At 51.0% G+C, this 16,411-nt stretch overlaps 5 protein-coding genes across 5 annotated transcripts; 4 read left to right on the top strand and 1 right to left on the bottom strand.

Annotated features, from left to right (window-relative positions):
* Positions 1-68: 68 nt before the first annotated feature.
* On the top strand, positions 69-782 carry CTHT_0006100 (uncharacterized protein; the record flags this gene model as incomplete). Its single annotated transcript, XM_006691080.1, has 3 exons — positions 69-226; positions 337-630; positions 761-782. The coding sequence occupies 3 exons, from the start codon at positions 69-71 to the stop codon at positions 780-782; spliced, it is 474 nt and encodes a 157-aa protein (XP_006691143.1).
* Positions 783-6,040: 5,258 nt separating this feature from the next.
* CTHT_0006090 (uncharacterized protein) lies at positions 6,041-7,450 on the top strand (the record flags this gene model as incomplete). The annotated part of the gene is made up of 7 exons (XM_006691079.1): positions 6,041-6,047; positions 6,187-6,242; positions 6,341-6,393; positions 6,517-7,055; positions 7,211-7,226; positions 7,295-7,376; positions 7,439-7,450. The coding sequence occupies 7 exons, from the start codon at positions 6,041-6,043 to the stop codon at positions 7,448-7,450; spliced, it is 765 nt and encodes a 254-aa protein (XP_006691142.1).
* Positions 7,451-8,368: 918 nt separating this feature from the next.
* CTHT_0006080 (mitochondrial heat shock protein 60-like protein) lies at positions 8,369-10,286 on the top strand (the record flags this gene model as incomplete). Its single annotated transcript, XM_006691078.1, has 3 exons — positions 8,369-8,458; positions 8,575-8,716; positions 8,791-10,286. The coding sequence occupies 3 exons, from the start codon at positions 8,369-8,371 to the stop codon at positions 10,284-10,286; spliced, it is 1,728 nt and encodes a 575-aa protein (XP_006691141.1).
* Positions 10,287-12,314: 2,028 nt separating this feature from the next.
* CTHT_0006070 (uncharacterized protein) lies at positions 12,315-13,355 on the top strand (the record flags this gene model as incomplete). The annotated part of the gene is made up of 6 exons (XM_006691077.1): positions 12,315-12,317; positions 12,416-12,426; positions 12,728-12,914; positions 12,976-13,049; positions 13,103-13,151; positions 13,212-13,355. The coding sequence occupies 6 exons, from the start codon at positions 12,315-12,317 to the stop codon at positions 13,353-13,355; spliced, it is 468 nt and encodes a 155-aa protein (XP_006691140.1).
* Positions 13,356-14,280: 925 nt separating this feature from the next.
* On the bottom strand, positions 14,281-15,330 carry CTHT_0006060 (uncharacterized protein; the record flags this gene model as incomplete). The annotated part of the gene is made up of 2 exons (XM_006691076.1): positions 14,281-14,988; positions 15,217-15,330. The coding sequence occupies 2 exons, from the start codon at positions 15,328-15,330 to the stop codon at positions 14,281-14,283; spliced, it is 822 nt and encodes a 273-aa protein (XP_006691139.1).
* Positions 15,331-16,411: the final 1,081 nt, after the last annotated feature.

Raw genomic sequence — 16,411 nt, 5'->3', positions numbered from 1 at the left:
CTTTCACTTCAACCACGCAACAACTCCCCTCTCTCTAATCTCGTCCTTCGTCGCCGCCGACTTTTAAAATGTCGGACAAGCCGGAGCGCATGACCTGGGACCATAAAGCGGACCACGATCTACTCAGCTCCATCGTCCAAGAATTGGCTCCTTCGCAGGAACAGCTTCGCGGAGTCATGCGTCGCATGCATGAGCTCGGCTATTCCTGCACTTTGAAGGCGATCACGTAACAATTTTCGCGCTTTTTTCAATTTCCGTTTCGTCTTGCATTTTTTGCCTGCTTTATCGCTCGTCATCATCAATTTCTTCTTTCAGATATCGCTAACGGCCTCCTAGGCAGCATCTCCAGAAGTTGCGCCGTAAGGATGAGAAAAAAGCTGGTAACGGCGAAGATGGCGCCTCTTCTGCTGCGACCACTCCTGCTAAGACTCCTCGTCGCCGCGCCGTTGCCGCAGGTTCCGCTCGGAAGGGCGGCTCTGCCAAGCGCAAGGCCTCGGCCGTCGACAATGACAACTCGGACACTGAGTTCAAGACCCCTTCTAAGCGCGGTCGCAAGGCTATCAAGAAGGATACTACCAAGTCTGAGCCTGAGATTAAAGAGGAGTCTGAGCTGTCCGAGCCAGCTTCTCCGTCTGTAAAGTCCGAGCCTCACTCTGACTCGGAGGGCGACAACAACGTGGAGCCTATTGTCAAGCAGGAGGAGCAGCAAGTTTCCTCAATATTCTTATCGTCACTGACCATGCTGCTAACCTTTCCACAGGGAGGTCATGTACGCCGGTTGACTTCGCTCCGACGGCTCTCACTTTATACATCCCCGGGCCTAAGGATCATCATCATGAGCCACACTCATTTTTCTGGTTGGGTTGGTCTTTGATAGCATAGGGATTCGGGATTTGGCGATAGGCGTTTTCGGTGGGACTAGCACTGCGGAGGATGGATTGGGTCTCTTGGGGTTTGGCTTTGGGGGTCTCCCTTGAAAAACTCTAGGTTAGCTCTGGCCGGTCTTTGTGCCATGTAATGAGACATTTGGTTCAACTTTCAGAACTATTCTCTTTCCCTGTTTGTGAGTGTCTTGTTTGTGATCTTTGATGTGATGTGCGCGTCTGTGGGTGTGGAACGCCGAGCCATGGGGCCCAGGACTTGACATCAAGACCTACAACCACGCTCTTGTATGTGTCGTGATCGCGACTGCTGCTCGCTCATGAGAACCACAACTGGAAAAAGATCTCTCCAATATTGGCCCTACAATCATGGAAGAGTCTCTCTCTGTTTCATTCAAGTCTTTGTTGTGTCTTTTATCCTGGATGACATCGTGAAAAGTGAAACATCTCTGCCTACCACTGCACATCTTGTGCAAAATGACAGACAAGAACTAGCCCCAAGGATGTCACTGATATCCACGGTAGATTTTTACATTTCCATCGCTAATTTCATGACGATTTTAAGGACATTGTCCACACCTAGTCACTGGCTCAGGGGCTCAGAGCTTTGCACGTTGTCAGAATAAGCTTGCTTCCAAGGCGCCAAGTCACATGGACATGTGCATGTTGCCTGGTAACGTCAAGTCAATAATATTTGGACAATTCCCGGGGAGGGAGAGGCGCGGGGGGATGATGCAACATGGGGTAGGGGAGGCCTTTGTGGTAAACTTGTCCATTTAGGGCCTCTGGATATGTTGACAAAATTGAAAGAGAGCTAAAAGTCCAGACAATGCCAGTAGTTTATGCGATGCTTGGAAGCTGCAACGGTGATTGATTGCGTATGTCTTATTCAATCCTTCTGAAAGAGTTGGTCCTTGCCTTGCAGTTTAAGATTTTGAAGTATGCGTCTTACGAATTACACAGTTCACGCCAATTCACTCAGTGAGTGATTCAGTGTTCCAGCCTGTACTTCCTAACTATGTGCCAGAAAATCGATTTCTCAAAGTGGGAAGCAATTCTATGTAATGTGCAGCTAGTACACTATCTTTACCATCAATGTTCTGTTCACATCATCTGTTACCAATCTTTTGCCACTCTTTGGTGTAGGTATCAGTGTGAAGATGCTCAGAAGCCTTCATTTCGCAAGTGTTTAGACATCACAATCTTGAATGAGGTAGATCGTGGACACTAAGGAACTCATCAATATATGCTAGACTGCATCACTCCAATGCTACTCTTCCATTGCTTCCTTCAGGCTTAGCCATTAATTCATCTTCTGATACTGAGAAACCACAATGGTAACCAGTTCCACAGTCCGTATACTGCATATCATGGCTGAGATGGAGTTCCTGATCAGAAATACGGCAACACTGCATGTTAGATGGTTGTTAGCTTGTCATAGCATGCATCTTTTCTGTACTCCTTTCCGTCTGCAGTTCTCGTTTTCATCCAAAATGTATCTTGAATGTTTGTATCAGTACAGATATAGGCAGTCTGTCAGAGTACAGCAGTAATTTTTAGTATACCCATGAACCAGTCAAGGTATCAAGCCCTGATTGCTCGCTCACTGGTTGTAGGCTTGTTCCTTTCCTATATTCCACCGGTATATCATAGCTCTGGTGTCTTTGCAACAACAGAGTGAGTGTATAAGCGGGAAACACTATTATTGCTGTCCCCGGCTGATGTCACGAACTCAACCTGACGAAGATATATGTCAACACAGTGGCTCTCGTTCTCTCTCGATGTCAGGCCAACTATAGAGGATGCGAAACTAGTCAAATAAGGAGCTCTGGGTCAAAGACAGGAGTGGACACAGCATGAATTTATCAGTGTCATACACTACTCAATATCAATCAATCCCAAATCTAACCAGTTGCAAAGCCCACCTATACCATCAGCCCAATCTGCGTCCTTTTGTCTAGAGGGCTTTGGCAATTGCCTAATGGCATAGCAAATATACTCTATCTATAATAACAACATTCAACATAGCAGGAGAATCGGACTTGAATATGGATAAGGTGGATATGTGAGTTTGGAAGTAGTAAATGCCATTGGAAGATACCTAAGTTCAAGACTGATCTGGATGTGGATGGACAGAGCCTGCAAGCTAATTAGTGATGAGAAATTGTTGAAAAAAGCATCTGTGAAATTTTTACATTATCCTCTTGTACTCTGCAATCTTGACCAAGTCCTCGTCCTTCATACTTAGTGTCTGACGACAGTGCCCTCTAAGGACACTTCTTCATGAAATGGACTTGGTTGTGGACTCATGGAGCCAAAAAGCTGTAATTGATCTGGGCATATGTGTGAATGTCTTTTGGGTATCTTGTGGAGTGCTTTGACTCAGATGTGACACTGGTAAGTTCACTCTGTCTTTGATATATGGGCAGAGTGAAGAAAGAGGGCCTTCATTCTAGCATCGAAAGAGATGATATGTAAGAGGAGTGGTTGATGAGGGAGTAGCCGGTGCAGCAGTAAATCTGTCTGCCATTCAGTCAGTCTCTGAGCTCCAGTGTCTTCACGGTTGGAACCAAGACATCTCTGGATCTTGGAAAACAATTCTTCGACTTGCTGGCATCTCTATCTAGATGGCGCATGGTTGTAGGATACCGCAAGTCATCAATCTGTGGTTGTTACCATGCTTTGGAGATTCCAGTGTCCCATTGGCAATTGCCAAGTCGGTCGGTAGCCATCTTCCTGCTCGTGTGGGACCCAAGGTTCTGGGCCAATCTTAGGCTTTTGCACGTCCAAGTTATGTTTTGTGCTGACCATCAGATCCGTTAACAAAGTGCGTTATATTTTGGAATGGAGACACAGCGCTTAAAAGACGCAGCTAAATGACGGTTCAAGGCTCTATCTCTGAATATAATGCTTGAAACAGGAGGGAGTGAGCATGCTTAATGGCAGCTCGAAATGAGAACACCCTTCGGGTTCTCAGCCATGCAAATTATAGAATATTTCAATCTAGGTAACTTAGATATAAGAAGTTATTGTCCTATTTTCCGTAGCCAGAGCTCGTCTAGTGAAAAGAACCAAACCAATCCGCCTTTTTCAGCAAGAGCAGTGTGTGATTGTTGGTCCGCCATGTTTCTTAATATGAGTAGTAATCTTGCGGATGCTTTCTGGATGACAGCTGTCCTTAAAGGTAACTCGATCCCATATTCACTGATTCCTTCATCTTTGACTCTTTGAAAAACACTGTGTGTGTGTCATGATAGGACAATGAATTGAATGTAATGCTTTGCAAAAACATCGGCGTGCGACTAATGTGGATGAACATACGTCAAAGGACAATGGACGCGAAAGAATTGTGTGTGCTCAACTCCAGTACAAGAATTTCCTGTAACTATCCTGAATACAAGGCAGACGTGGCAAAATTCATCTTCTCGGAGTCCTTCCTATTTCATGGCCAGCCTGTCCAGGTGCCAGATCTGACCTGGATCTTCCCGAATAGTCCCGTCTACTCTCCAGCTCCCACAGCCCTATGCCTGGCACTGTGCATGGGTGCCAATGGGAGCACAATAGGAAGTCACAGTATGAGGACTCTTGCACGGTAAATTATCGGCACCTCGTCTCGAACTTGGACGAGATCCCGGTCCCAAAGGAGTATTTAACCCCCCTCACCTGAACCCTCAGGTTCAATTTTTCCTCTTTCCACAACCAAAACTTCCCAACTCTCTGGTCTCATCTGCTCCCAGTGCGTGTTGAGGTAAGTGACCGTCTTTCCTTTGGATATTCATCACATCACACGAGCCTTTAATTCTCCTTCCTCTCCTGAGACTCGACCATCCCGGGTACTTGGGATCACAAGGCGAATTCGTCTCGCCCAACCGACTCGATCAAGTCCAACGCCACGACCAGACCAGGATGTCAAGGGTCAGTGTGCCATTTTGCTTGATCAGCCTGATTGGACAGTCCAATGGTGCGGCAAAGGTCACCAGCCCAATTTACTGGCCATATGTCCCAATTGATTCACTTGACCAGCCAAGCCCAGCATCAAGGTGCAGGTGCAAGGAGTCAGCGAGTGACTCCGTTCATGAGTCAAGCACAACAGCCAGACGCAGCTGGAAAATATCAATGAGTGGTTCATTTCAGCAGACAGGCGGGATGGCGAAGGGGGGCAAGAAGGCCAAGCTGTTCTACCAGGCTCAACAGCGGAAAGTCGGTCGACGATGCACTCGATGAGCCAAATGTGACAGCCAGAGTCAGGAGCAACAAGTCAGTTGGTGATTCTCTTGTCCGCCAAAGGCAGCACTAAGATGTTACAGCCGACCCCAGTGGCCAGCATCAGTCGACTCAGCCAAATTGGACAGCCAAGAAGCGAGGTAATATTGTCAGGGTCAGCTTCATTCAGCTCAGCCAAACAAGATAGCCAGTCTGGAGAGCCAGTGTCAGTTGACTCGGCCAAATGTGACAGCCAGGAGAGAGAGAATAGTGTGGTTTCTCCTTACCTGACCTCTCTTCCTACGACTTTCATAACTTTTAATCAAACTGGGTCTTTCCAGATGCTAACCACATCACATCAGCTTTTAGTCATCAACTTACTTTTACATGAACAAATGTGAGTATACCATCTCACTTTGTTTCACTACCACATCGCAATCCTTGTCCTGAGCTTCATGAATATCAATCATTGCACAACATGAGAGGCACAAGCGATACACACCTTACCTTGACACCTTCATTATACGAAATCATCTCTGGGATGTTCAGGATCATGGGATTGCCCTTCCCTACCGCTTTGCATTTGCGTCCCTGAGACCAGCTGAGTAAATGTTGCAATCATCGCGATGATGTTCTTCTGCTATCTGACTTGTGAGGATGGCAGCATGCACAGCTTTGCCCGCGACTACTCTTCTACAATAGGACCTTTCACATCTTCTCCCTCCACATGATCGATCTTATTATGAGGATGGCAAATGTGCAGATCGATGTGCGCTCGCGGCCATGCCTCAAAGACCCCCGTTCCTTTTATTTCTTTTGAATGCTTCTAATCCCTCCCACAAATTCTCCCTCTTCCACAATCTTTCCACAACCTTCACAAATCCCAGAACACCAGACACCACATCTTGCCAGAACTCAAACCTCAGCATCAGCAACTTGAACTAACAATTGACAAAATGCCAGGTAAATGAAGGGCCTTCTTTTCTCTTTAACCTATTTTTATCTACATTTCTCCGTTAAAACATTAAGATCAACAGCCCTTTACCTTTTTGGCCATCTTCAACATTCCAGTCTAGAAATCAATCGCTAATCACTCGAGCAGCCCTCAAAGATAACATCAAGGACTCCAAGATGCCCGGCGCTACTGAGGAGCATCTTGTTTTTCTTCTCTCGTGCATCAAGCACTCTGTTAACGGAAAAGTATAGCCTATCCAGCGCTCTCCAGAAATGATCTAGTGGCTTACGTTCATTTCTAGGTTAACTTTGCTGCTGTTGCTGAGGAACTAAACATCGTCTCAAAGGCCGCTGCGTAAGTATTTCTTGTCTTCCATCAACTTGCAGTTCCAACATAGTTCTATTTCAATTGGAATCATGATCCAGATACAATTATATGGTAATTAAATGGAGTTTACTGACACTATCTTGTGTACAGCGCTAAGCGGTATGAGCGCCTTCTGAAGGCCCACGGAATTAATCCGGCTTCGCCGCGTAAGAACGCAGCCACAAAGACCGAAGAGGAGGGAGAGCCTTCCACTCCTAGCAAGAAGCGCAAGCGGGCTACTGCTCGCAACACTACTGCTTCAAAGGAAGACGACGAGGCTCAAGCTAGCAAGACGCCCACGAAACGCGGCAAGAAGGCTGCTAAGGAGGAGACTGCGGTTAAGGAGGAGTCTTCTGATGTGAAGGATGAGCAAGATATCAAGGAGGAGTCGGACTCCGACGCCAATGTTAAGAAGGAGTCCAGTGAGGGTTTGTCAACACCACCATCATCATCATCATCACAACCACACCCACCTCGACCACCACAGCCCCAAACACCCAACCCGGGTTTGTTAACGACCATGGCAACACCTGCTACACCACCACCCACGCCGCCCAAAGATGAAGACCGCATCATCCTGGGAGAACGACGGGTTCCGGTCCCGACTTCGACTCCAGTTTCTGGCTCGTCACCAGCACCATGCAGTTCCAGTAGTCCCGCTGCTGGGCTCATGTTTGCTGCTCCGCTGGCACCGACACAACCCAATTTTGGATATCATACTCACACCGTTACTGCTGCACATCATCATTATCATCATCATGCTCTGTGTCCTCACCACGCTGCTAACCCTAGTTGTAACTCACAGACTTTGACTTCTCGGAGTAATTGCTCCACTACTGGAGGGTTTGCTAGCACCCAAAGAACTCTTACATCACTTGGCATGAACCAGACACATTGGGTCTCTGCTGCTCATTTGGCTGGCCAACACCACACTCAACATCAGCTTCTCCATCATCACGGTCCGCATTAAGGTGAGTCCACATTTTGACAGATCTTCACGGTCTGAGCAAGCTCTAACAGTTCATGAGCATAGGTGGCGAGGTGATAAGATTGTGGCTGGCTGGATTGGTTTCTGGTTGGTGCTGGGCGTGGTTGTCTCGTGGTTCTGGGTTTCTGGGTTGCGGCATATTATGGAGAGTCGACAGGAATTAACCTAGACTATAGGAGTCTGGCGTTCGGCGTCTACGAACAGCCTGAGGGATAGGAATAACAAAGGTTCTTTCGGAACACATATACTCTACTCTGACTATCGTGATGTGTGATGGTTGATGATGCTCGGGACCGGCGTCGGTGTCTCACCCTGGCGTCCATGTTTCCGGCCCCGCTGACCTTGGCCACTGGAAGCCGAGCCGAGACCCCACCACGCCGTCGCCAAGAGCTGGGGAACGGAGACAACGGACATGCGTCACTCGGTTACCGCGGGCACAGCGGCGCTGACAAACGTTTTTTTAAAGTTCATACTGTAGACATCTTTGATGTGCTGCTGCTTGGCCGCACATCGCTCGCCTTTTTCACCTAATGTATGGAAAAATTTTTTTCCAGTACTCAGAACAACGTTTCAGTGCCTCCATTGACCCGTGTCTGTTCGCTTTTCCAAAGCTTTCTTCGTTTGCACAGAGAGGCTGGATGTCCGGAGAATGGGAAATGTGGAGTTCCGATGGTTCCAGAAACACCCACAGCTTATCCAGTAACGCGCTAAACCAAAACAGGCAAGGGGGGATAGGAGCTTGGACCAACCAGATGTGAACCTTGGGGAATTTTTTTTCTCGGATGTGTCGCTGTCATCGAGAGCAGAACTTCTCTCTCTCTCTTCCCCTCAAGCAAACAAACACCTCCCATCCCCAACCTCGACCTTGGACCTCCTCGGCCGGCTGTTCTTCTCCTCCAGTTGCTTGTGATACCCGGTTTCTCCTTATTCTTTGCCCTTCTTCCTTGATACCCCTCCTTAATTCACACAGCCACAATGCAGCGCGCCCTCACAAGAGCCTCCGTCTCGTCGCCTTTGGCGACTGCCCGCGTCCGTTCGGCTCAGCAGCTCCGCTTTGCCCACAAGGTATGTTATAGTCATGGAGAAGTCTTGGGCCTCTGGATATCCCGGACAGAACTGTGGAAGCTCGGTGTGAGGCCAATTGGCACAGCATAGGCCCTGGTGCTGACCCCGCATTGTAGGAGCTGAAGTTCGGTGTTGAGGGCCGGGCTGCCCTCCTCAACGGTGTCGAAACCCTGGCCAAGGCCGTCGCCACCACTCTCGGTCCCAAGGGTCGCAATGTGCTCATTGAGTCGACCTTTGGTTCTCCCAAGATCACCAAGGGTGCGTGAGCTGCCCGTCTCTTACCCCGCATTATGAACATAAGAAGAGGAAGCAGCAGACTGACCTCGGAATAGATGGTGTCACGGTCGCCAAGGCTATCTCCCTGAAGGACAAGTTCGAGAACCTCGGTGCCAAGCTCCTGGCTGAGGTTGCTTCCAAGACGAATGAGGTTGCTGGTGATGGTACTACCACCGCTACCGTCCTGGCCCGTGCCATCTTCTCCGAGATGGTCAAGAACGTGGCCGCCGGCTGCAACCCCATGGACCTGCGCCGCGGTATCCAGGCCGCCGTCGATGCTGTCGTCGAGTACCTGCAGCAGAACAAGCGCGATATCACCACGAGCGCTGAGATCGCCCAGGTTGCCACCATCAGCGCCAACGGCGACCAGCACATCGGCAAGCTGATCGCCAGCGCTATGGAGAAGGTCGGAAAGGAGGGTGTCATCACCGTCAAGGAGGGCAAGACCTTGCAGGACGAGCTCGAGGTTACCGAGGGCATGCGCTTCGACCGCGGCTTCGTCTCGCCCTACTTCATCACCGACGCCAAGGCCCAGAAGGTCGAGTTCGAGAAGCCCTTGATTTTGCTCTCTGAGCAGAAGATCTCGGCCGCCACCGATATTATCCCGGCCCTCGAGATCTCCCACAAGATGCGCCGCCCTCTCGTCATCATTGCCGAGGACATTGACGGCGAGGCCCTTGCTGTCTGCATCCTGAACAAGCTGCGTGGCCAGCTCGAGGTTGCCGCCGTTAAGGCCCCTGGCTTCGGTGACAACCGCAAGTCGATCCTGGGCGATATTGCCGTCCTGACCAACGGCACCGTCTTCACCAACGAGCTCGACGTCAAGCTCGAGAAGGTCACCCCTGACATGCTCGGCTCGACCGGCTCCATCACCATCACCAAGGAGGACACTATCATCCTCAACGGTGACGGTAGCAAGGACGCCATTGCCCAGCGCTGCGAGCAGATCCGCGGCGCCATGAACGACCCCAGCACCTCAGAATATGAGAAGGAGAAGCTCCAGGAGCGTCTGGCCAAGCTTTCTGGTGGTGTCGCTGTCATCAAGGTCGGCGGTTCCTCGGAGGTCGAGGTCGGCGAGAAGAAGGACCGCTTCGTCGATGCCCTTAACGCCACTCGCGCTGCCGTTGAGGAGGGTATCCTGCCCGGCGGTGGCACTGCCCTGATCAAGGCCTCGGTCAACGCGCTTAACAACCTCAAGCCGGCCAACTTCGACCAGCAGCTCGGCGTCAACATCATCAAGAACGCCATTACCCGCCCGGCCCGCATGATCGTGGAGAACGCCGGCCTCGAGGGTTCCGTTGTCATCGGCAAGATCAGCGACGAGTATGCTGCTGACTTCAACAAGGGCTTCAACAGCGCCACCGGCGAGTACGTCGACATGATTCAGGCTGGCATCCTTGATCCCCTCAAGGTCGTCCGCACTGGTCTGATTGACGCCAGCGGTGTCGCCTCCCTGCTCGGTACCACCGAGGTGGCCATCGTCGAGGCTCCCGAGGAGAAGGGCCCTGCTGGCGGCATGGGCGGCATGGGTGGCATGGGCGGCATGATGTAAAGTGAGGACTGAGGCACAAAAAACCAGCAGAACAACTGTACTCTTGACATGACATTTGGGATTTTGTTTGTGTGATTTTAACGTTTACCACGGCGACACGGTTGGGAGGTGGGGGGTGCATTGGGCTTCGGTGTTACGGATAACGGTGTGCCATGTAAAACTAATCTCCTCTCTCTCTCTCTCTACCTGCCTGTGTTTATGCCTGTACAGCTAGCCTGTGGCATATTGTATATTATTCATGACAATGGGTTAGAGTAGAGAAAATGCGAGAGTAATGGGCAATCTTTGGGAGTCTAATGATGTTGTGGTGACGCGTTTGCTTGGCGGCAGACCAGGCAGATAATTGCTAGACGTAGATTGGGCTGTGTGTGGATGGGGCGGTGTGGTGGCGATGCTGCCGATGCCCACTACTGGCATTCGCAGAGCTGTCTCCGTAGCAATTAGAGGATTTCAGTGCTGCACGACATTAAAGTATTGACACTTCCAGCTCAGAGTCTAACTTGTACGTTTTGATGTTGAAGCTGGCGACTAAATGTTGTTATATGAAGCTCAAGCTCCAGTTCCAGCTCAACCCAAGAAGTGGGGATTTAGTAATCTTCAGGCCGGTACGCAATCAATACAGTAAGGTAATATTACGCAAGCTCCCGCGACAAGCATGAACCGTTTTTCGGCTCTGCAGCATCTCATTGCAATCGTTGGGCAACCAGAGCGCCAAATGCAAGTAATTCGTATCAAGACAGATTCCTTTTTGGTGTCTTGATATGTCACATTGGCGAGGTTGGCGCGGTGGCACCAGGCTCCGGCGCCCAGCAACCAGCCCGCCAAGGACCCAAGGATGTCCATCCGTGGACTGGATACCTACTTACCGTAACAGTAATCAAACAGGCAGGCAGCCCGTCACCGCCGACGACGACGACCCCACCATGGCGAGCTGATGTTGTTTTTCAGGCGGAGCAACTGGATGGACAGGCGGGCAGGCGACACGGCCCCGCCCACGCACACACACACACGCACACACCCTACCCCTTGGCACTAGTAGACGGCCCCCTCCCCCCTAACCAAGACCATCACTCGCTCGTCTGTCCATTCCATTATCCGTTCCATTATCGGGGCTGTTTTCGCTGTTCACTTTCTAACCACCACCTAACCTACCGTATCGACCGTGGGAGGCTAGCAACACGCTTTTTGTCTCTTTGTGTGTGCGTGTGTGCCGTGCTTTGTGCTCTCTCACTCTTCATCTCTTACTTTCTTCGGAGATTTAATATCCTGAGAAAAGGGTAACGAGACAAGTTTCCTCTTTTTCTTCCATCCATTTAACTCTCTGTCTTCTGTTTTCTTTGTAAGTGTCTCCATCGCGTCGTTCGAATCCATCACCGCCCCTCTATCACTCCCTCCATCCCAACCAAACCCAAGATCATCGAGGAGTCCTGGTATCGTCGCAGCTTGCTGTCGCCGGGTCGCGGGGAGGGAGCTGTCTCCTTTGAAGCTGGAATTGGTATTCGACAAGCTGCCTACCAGGTGGCCCCTCTTTCTGCTACGTCCCCTGGCTCCTCCTTCCCCGGCGCGCAAATCGGGCCCGCTTTCTGCTCTGTTTCCTCTTCTCGACTCTGCCTACCTGAGACCCGATCTTCCCTTCATCGTTCTCTTTGCTTGGGTTTCTTTCGTCCTCATCATCGTCACTACGGTACACAACCCGGCAACACGAAAGCGGGCTCCCCTTTTTGCGACGGACTGGACTGCCCTTTGCCCCTTGGTCTTTGCTGTTTCTGTCAATACGCGACCCCACGTCATTTTTTGCTGACGAGACCCTTTCTCCCCTTTCCAATACCAACCCCCGCAACGTCGCCCGCCCATTGTTGGTTTCTTTTCCTTTTTTCCTTCTCCCCCTTCTGCCTCCCCATCATAGCTTCTTCCCGGTCCACCAACACCCCCTTTTTGCGAGGACAGCACGATATTGATTGCTTTCTTGTCTTCTTACGAGCTTGCGCAGAACAGTCCAGGGCTAAGTCTCCTTAAGATTAGCACATCATGGTAAGCGCATCCGTCCTTCATTCATGGCTATAGTCGTGACCCGCCAACTCTATCTTGAAGCGGATCGGGTCGATGATGCTGACGTTGCCTGATTGCAGTCTCATTCCGGGTTAGTAGTGACCGGTTCCTTGCTGCTCCCTGTTTGTACCTTGTCTTTCCTCTCCATCTCCGATACCAGACCGACCCGTCTGCCTCGGGCACGCACGCTTCCAGCCCCGCCGCCGAGCATCGCATTGCCTCACCTCGCCATCGGGACCCGCGTGTTCAGGATGACTTAGCGGAGGATGGGATCGCGTGCGGCCGCGACACCAAGACTCTACACGTTGGCTCTACACGTCGACCCGACATCAGCCCAACTACCTTATGCACACGTGCATACCCACACACGCACACACGCTAACACGCCGCAGAGCTACTGTCAACGCCGAGTGCATAACGGCCTACAACGAGCTCAAGCTCAACAAGAAGTACAAATACGTCATCTTCAAGCTTACCGACGACAACAAGGAGATTGTCGTCGAAAGCACCAGCGAGGATGGCCCCGAATATGAGGACTTCCGCAAGAAGCTGATCAACGCGACCACCAAGAGCAAGACTGTAGGCCGCAACCGCCAATCTTCTATGACCAACTTAATGTTCAACCCGCTGACTGCCACAGGGCGCCATCGGCAAGGGGCCCCGCTATGCCGTCTACGACGTCCAGTACGAGCTCGCCTCGGGCGAGGGCACTCGGTAGGCTGCTCCGACCTGACTACCCGACGTTGGGCCGCGCTAACCCCGCACAGCAACAAGATCACCTTCCTGTCGTGGTCGCCCGATGATGCCGGCATCATGGTACGTCCCCTCCTACCTCCTACTTCGCTTGACTACCCACATACTAACTGATGACCCCAGGCTAAGATGGTCTACGCCTCGTCCAAGGACGCGCTGAAGCGCGCGCTGCCCGGTCTGGCGGCTGAAGTGCAGGCCAACGACCCCGACGACATCGAGTACGAGTCGCTGCTCAAGACGGTCAGCAAGGGCACTGCCGCGATATAAGATGCGCTCAGTTAGGGCTATCACCACCAACCCACCAGTCACCAGTCACGCAAAACTACCCACACTCACAACACAACACATATTGATGATTGATGGCAAGTTCTCGCTGCTGTTGCTGCTGATGCAAATTCGCGTTGTGCTGCGCGTGTCTTCATAAACAAGAAGAAAGGAGAAGAAGATAGCCGGTTTGCTACTTCCTGATGCTGCTGCTTCTGCCCCTTGAACTTTGGGTCTTTGGTGGGACGAAGGGCGGTCAGCCCCAACGTCTTGCTGTTGCCTTTGATGGTGCTGCTGTGCTGTTCGCCCTCGTACTCTACCACTACGTGCTCTCTCAATCTCGATCACTACCATTGCTACTGCAGGCAACAAACGTTTGAATCTCCAGACTAGGAGCCACTCATCTGCGATTGGCCCCCTCTCCGTTAGAGGAGCTTGTCTGTGCGGTAGGAGCCTGTCATTTCAAGGGATCGCTACACGTATCCTGGCACAGCTCGCGCCCCATGTCTGCCTGCTTAGGCTGGTCGATGTGATCGTCGTCATCCAATTTTAGTCTTACTCACGCGAAGACGTAATGCCGTGGTGTTTTCTCCCTGGCAACTCTTGATAATTTGCTGTCCTCCAGTCTCCCTTTGATGACCTGCGATGCGGTTCTGAGCTTAAGTCTCAGTGTGCTCGTGACCGTCCTCACATAGTCCCAGTAGCCCCAAGAGACACACCCCATCATCCGTAGGTAAGCTAAAGACTAGAACTTTACCTACCATGTCGTGACCATATCTCCCAAGTAATCCTCCAGTCTCACAAACCACATGTAAACCTATCTTCCCAACACTGCTGTCCATCGTTCAAAGCAGTAAACGCTCATGTTGAATTAGTATTCTCTTTACCTAACCCGTCCTAACTTCCATCCCTCCTCCCTATCGAGCAACTAATTCCTCTTCCCCCAAGCTTCCCTAAACACCTCAATCACCTCCTTCGTAACCCCCTCGTCCCCTCCAACCCGCTGCTGCACCCACGTCGCCAAGTCTGTCCAAAATTCCTCCGTTTGCAACACCCCTGCGCCACTCGTGCTGTTGTTCTTGGGTTTGGTGGCAGTGGTAATCGGATCATCGACCTCCATACGATCGACATCCTTCGTGACAGTTTCGACCGTCGCCTTCTCTTCCTGCTTCTCCCCTCCTCCCTCCTTCTTCTCCTCAGCGGGCTTCTGCTCCTGTGGTTGCTGCCGACTCTTGAGCGTGATACTAGCCGGCCCACCCAACACCATAACCCCCACCTCCACCTCCCCTCCCTCCTGCTCAACCCTCTGCAGCACCTCGGCAGGAATAAAGTCTTTGAGAACCTTGCTGTCGACAATAGGCTTTTTGTTATACAACACCTTGACCTTCTCCCTTGGCAAATCCGTCTCAGACACGATATAATCTTTCAGGTCTGAGACGGAAGTCGTGGAGGGGGAGCATCCCGAGAGGGACAGGGTGAAGGGGGGGTTGCGCGGGGAAACGAGTGTTACAGTTATGCCGGCGGGTCGAGGAACAACAGGGGCGGGGGGAGCCGGAAGGTCAGAGGAAGAAGAGGGTGGGCTTGAGAGGCGGGGACGTTTCGGGGTTGGGAGGGAGGGGTGGCGGGGGAGGGTATACTGAAGGGAAGACAGTCAGTCATTGTCTGGAGAGCCAGAGGGAGGGCAAGAGAGGGTAGTAAGCAGGGGGATAGGGGTTGAAAGAAAGTCTGCTGCATGACTTTGGTTTTTTTTTCTTGTTGTTGTTTTGGAGGGAGGGAGGGGAGGGGGGGGGAGGGGGGAAATGAAAGAGGAGCAAAGAGTGGTTGGTGTACTAAGGGAGAGAGAGAGGGAGCAAGGAAGACGTACGGGAGAAACACCAGGATAGCTCCGCGGATCCTCGATGTGGTCAGCCGAGATCTTGTTCGGCTTCGAGTCGAGCAGTGCGAGGAAGGATTTGGCGAAGGCGATTTCGGTTGTCATTTTGCTTGTTTTAGTTTATCTCTCGCCTCCTCTTGAGGTTGCGACTGGGGTTAGAGAGGTCGGAGCTTGAATTGCCGCTGGTGTCGGCCAAATGTTGACGTATGATCGGGATTGATTTGCAAGGAGCTCGTCACTCCTTTTTTGGGGCTTGTTGATTGAGGTTACAGCTGCGACTGTAGCTACCTGTCGTCGAGTCTCACAAGAGGTGAACCTTGGAATCAGATGGATCGATCGCGATCAATGATATCTGCTCTCTCTCCCGCCTGTCGGACAGCTGCCAGCCCCACCTTGCTCATCTTGCCGATCGGTGGGGCATAGCTCTGGTCGCTGGGCAAGGTGCCTAGAACAAGTTGTTATCTTATCTGTTTATCGCATCGGATGAGTTCTTCAGCCAACACCGCTAGGTTGTCGGCTAAGCTTTGTATGTTTTACAACTGGCATGAAATGAGGATGGCTTTGCTATTCAGCAGAATAAGGACCTGCGAACGATCTACAAATGGTAACTATAAGGACGAAAATTATTATAACTAACTTGGAAGGCCTTAAGTTGGAAGCCTGAGAAAACCTGAGCTCAAGACATGTGTAGACGGGCACCACAGAATACCAGCACAACCAAAGCCCATAATATAACCAACTCTATCTCTCATAATCGTCTATCAATCGTCTAGCATAAGTTCATAAGCTAAGTTAAAGAACCCATAATCATAATCATAACCATCATCATTCATAATATCTTCCTCCTTTCTCGTACCTAAGTATCCTCCGCATCCCTATTACACTCCTCTCCTCAGGCCACAGGCCAGAGTAGCTCAACACTAGCTGCAACCATACCAAAGACGCATTCCTCACGACCGTCCCATTACCACTAAATAGAGGATAAAAACTAGCAATGCCTACCCACCCAGTCCAGTCCATCATCATAATCATCATCGACGGTAAGGGTTCATCATAAAGGTAACATCAGAAAAGAGGTATCCATAACCATCGGGACCATCGGCCGCCGTTCATCAAACGGATCGAAAAAAAAAAAAAAATTCAGAGACCCATCCATCCGTCCGTCCACCCAGCCATCCACCAGTCC

The sequence above is a fragment of the Thermochaetoides thermophila genome, assembly GCF_000221225.1.
Source record: "Thermochaetoides thermophila DSM 1495 unplaced genomic scaffold scf7180000011806, whole genome shotgun sequence".
NCBI classification, from domain to species: domain Eukaryota; kingdom Fungi; phylum Ascomycota; class Sordariomycetes; order Sordariales; family Chaetomiaceae; genus Thermochaetoides; species Thermochaetoides thermophila.
Note: the sequence above shows the minus strand (reverse complement) of the source record. Positions and strands in the feature narration are given on the sequence as shown.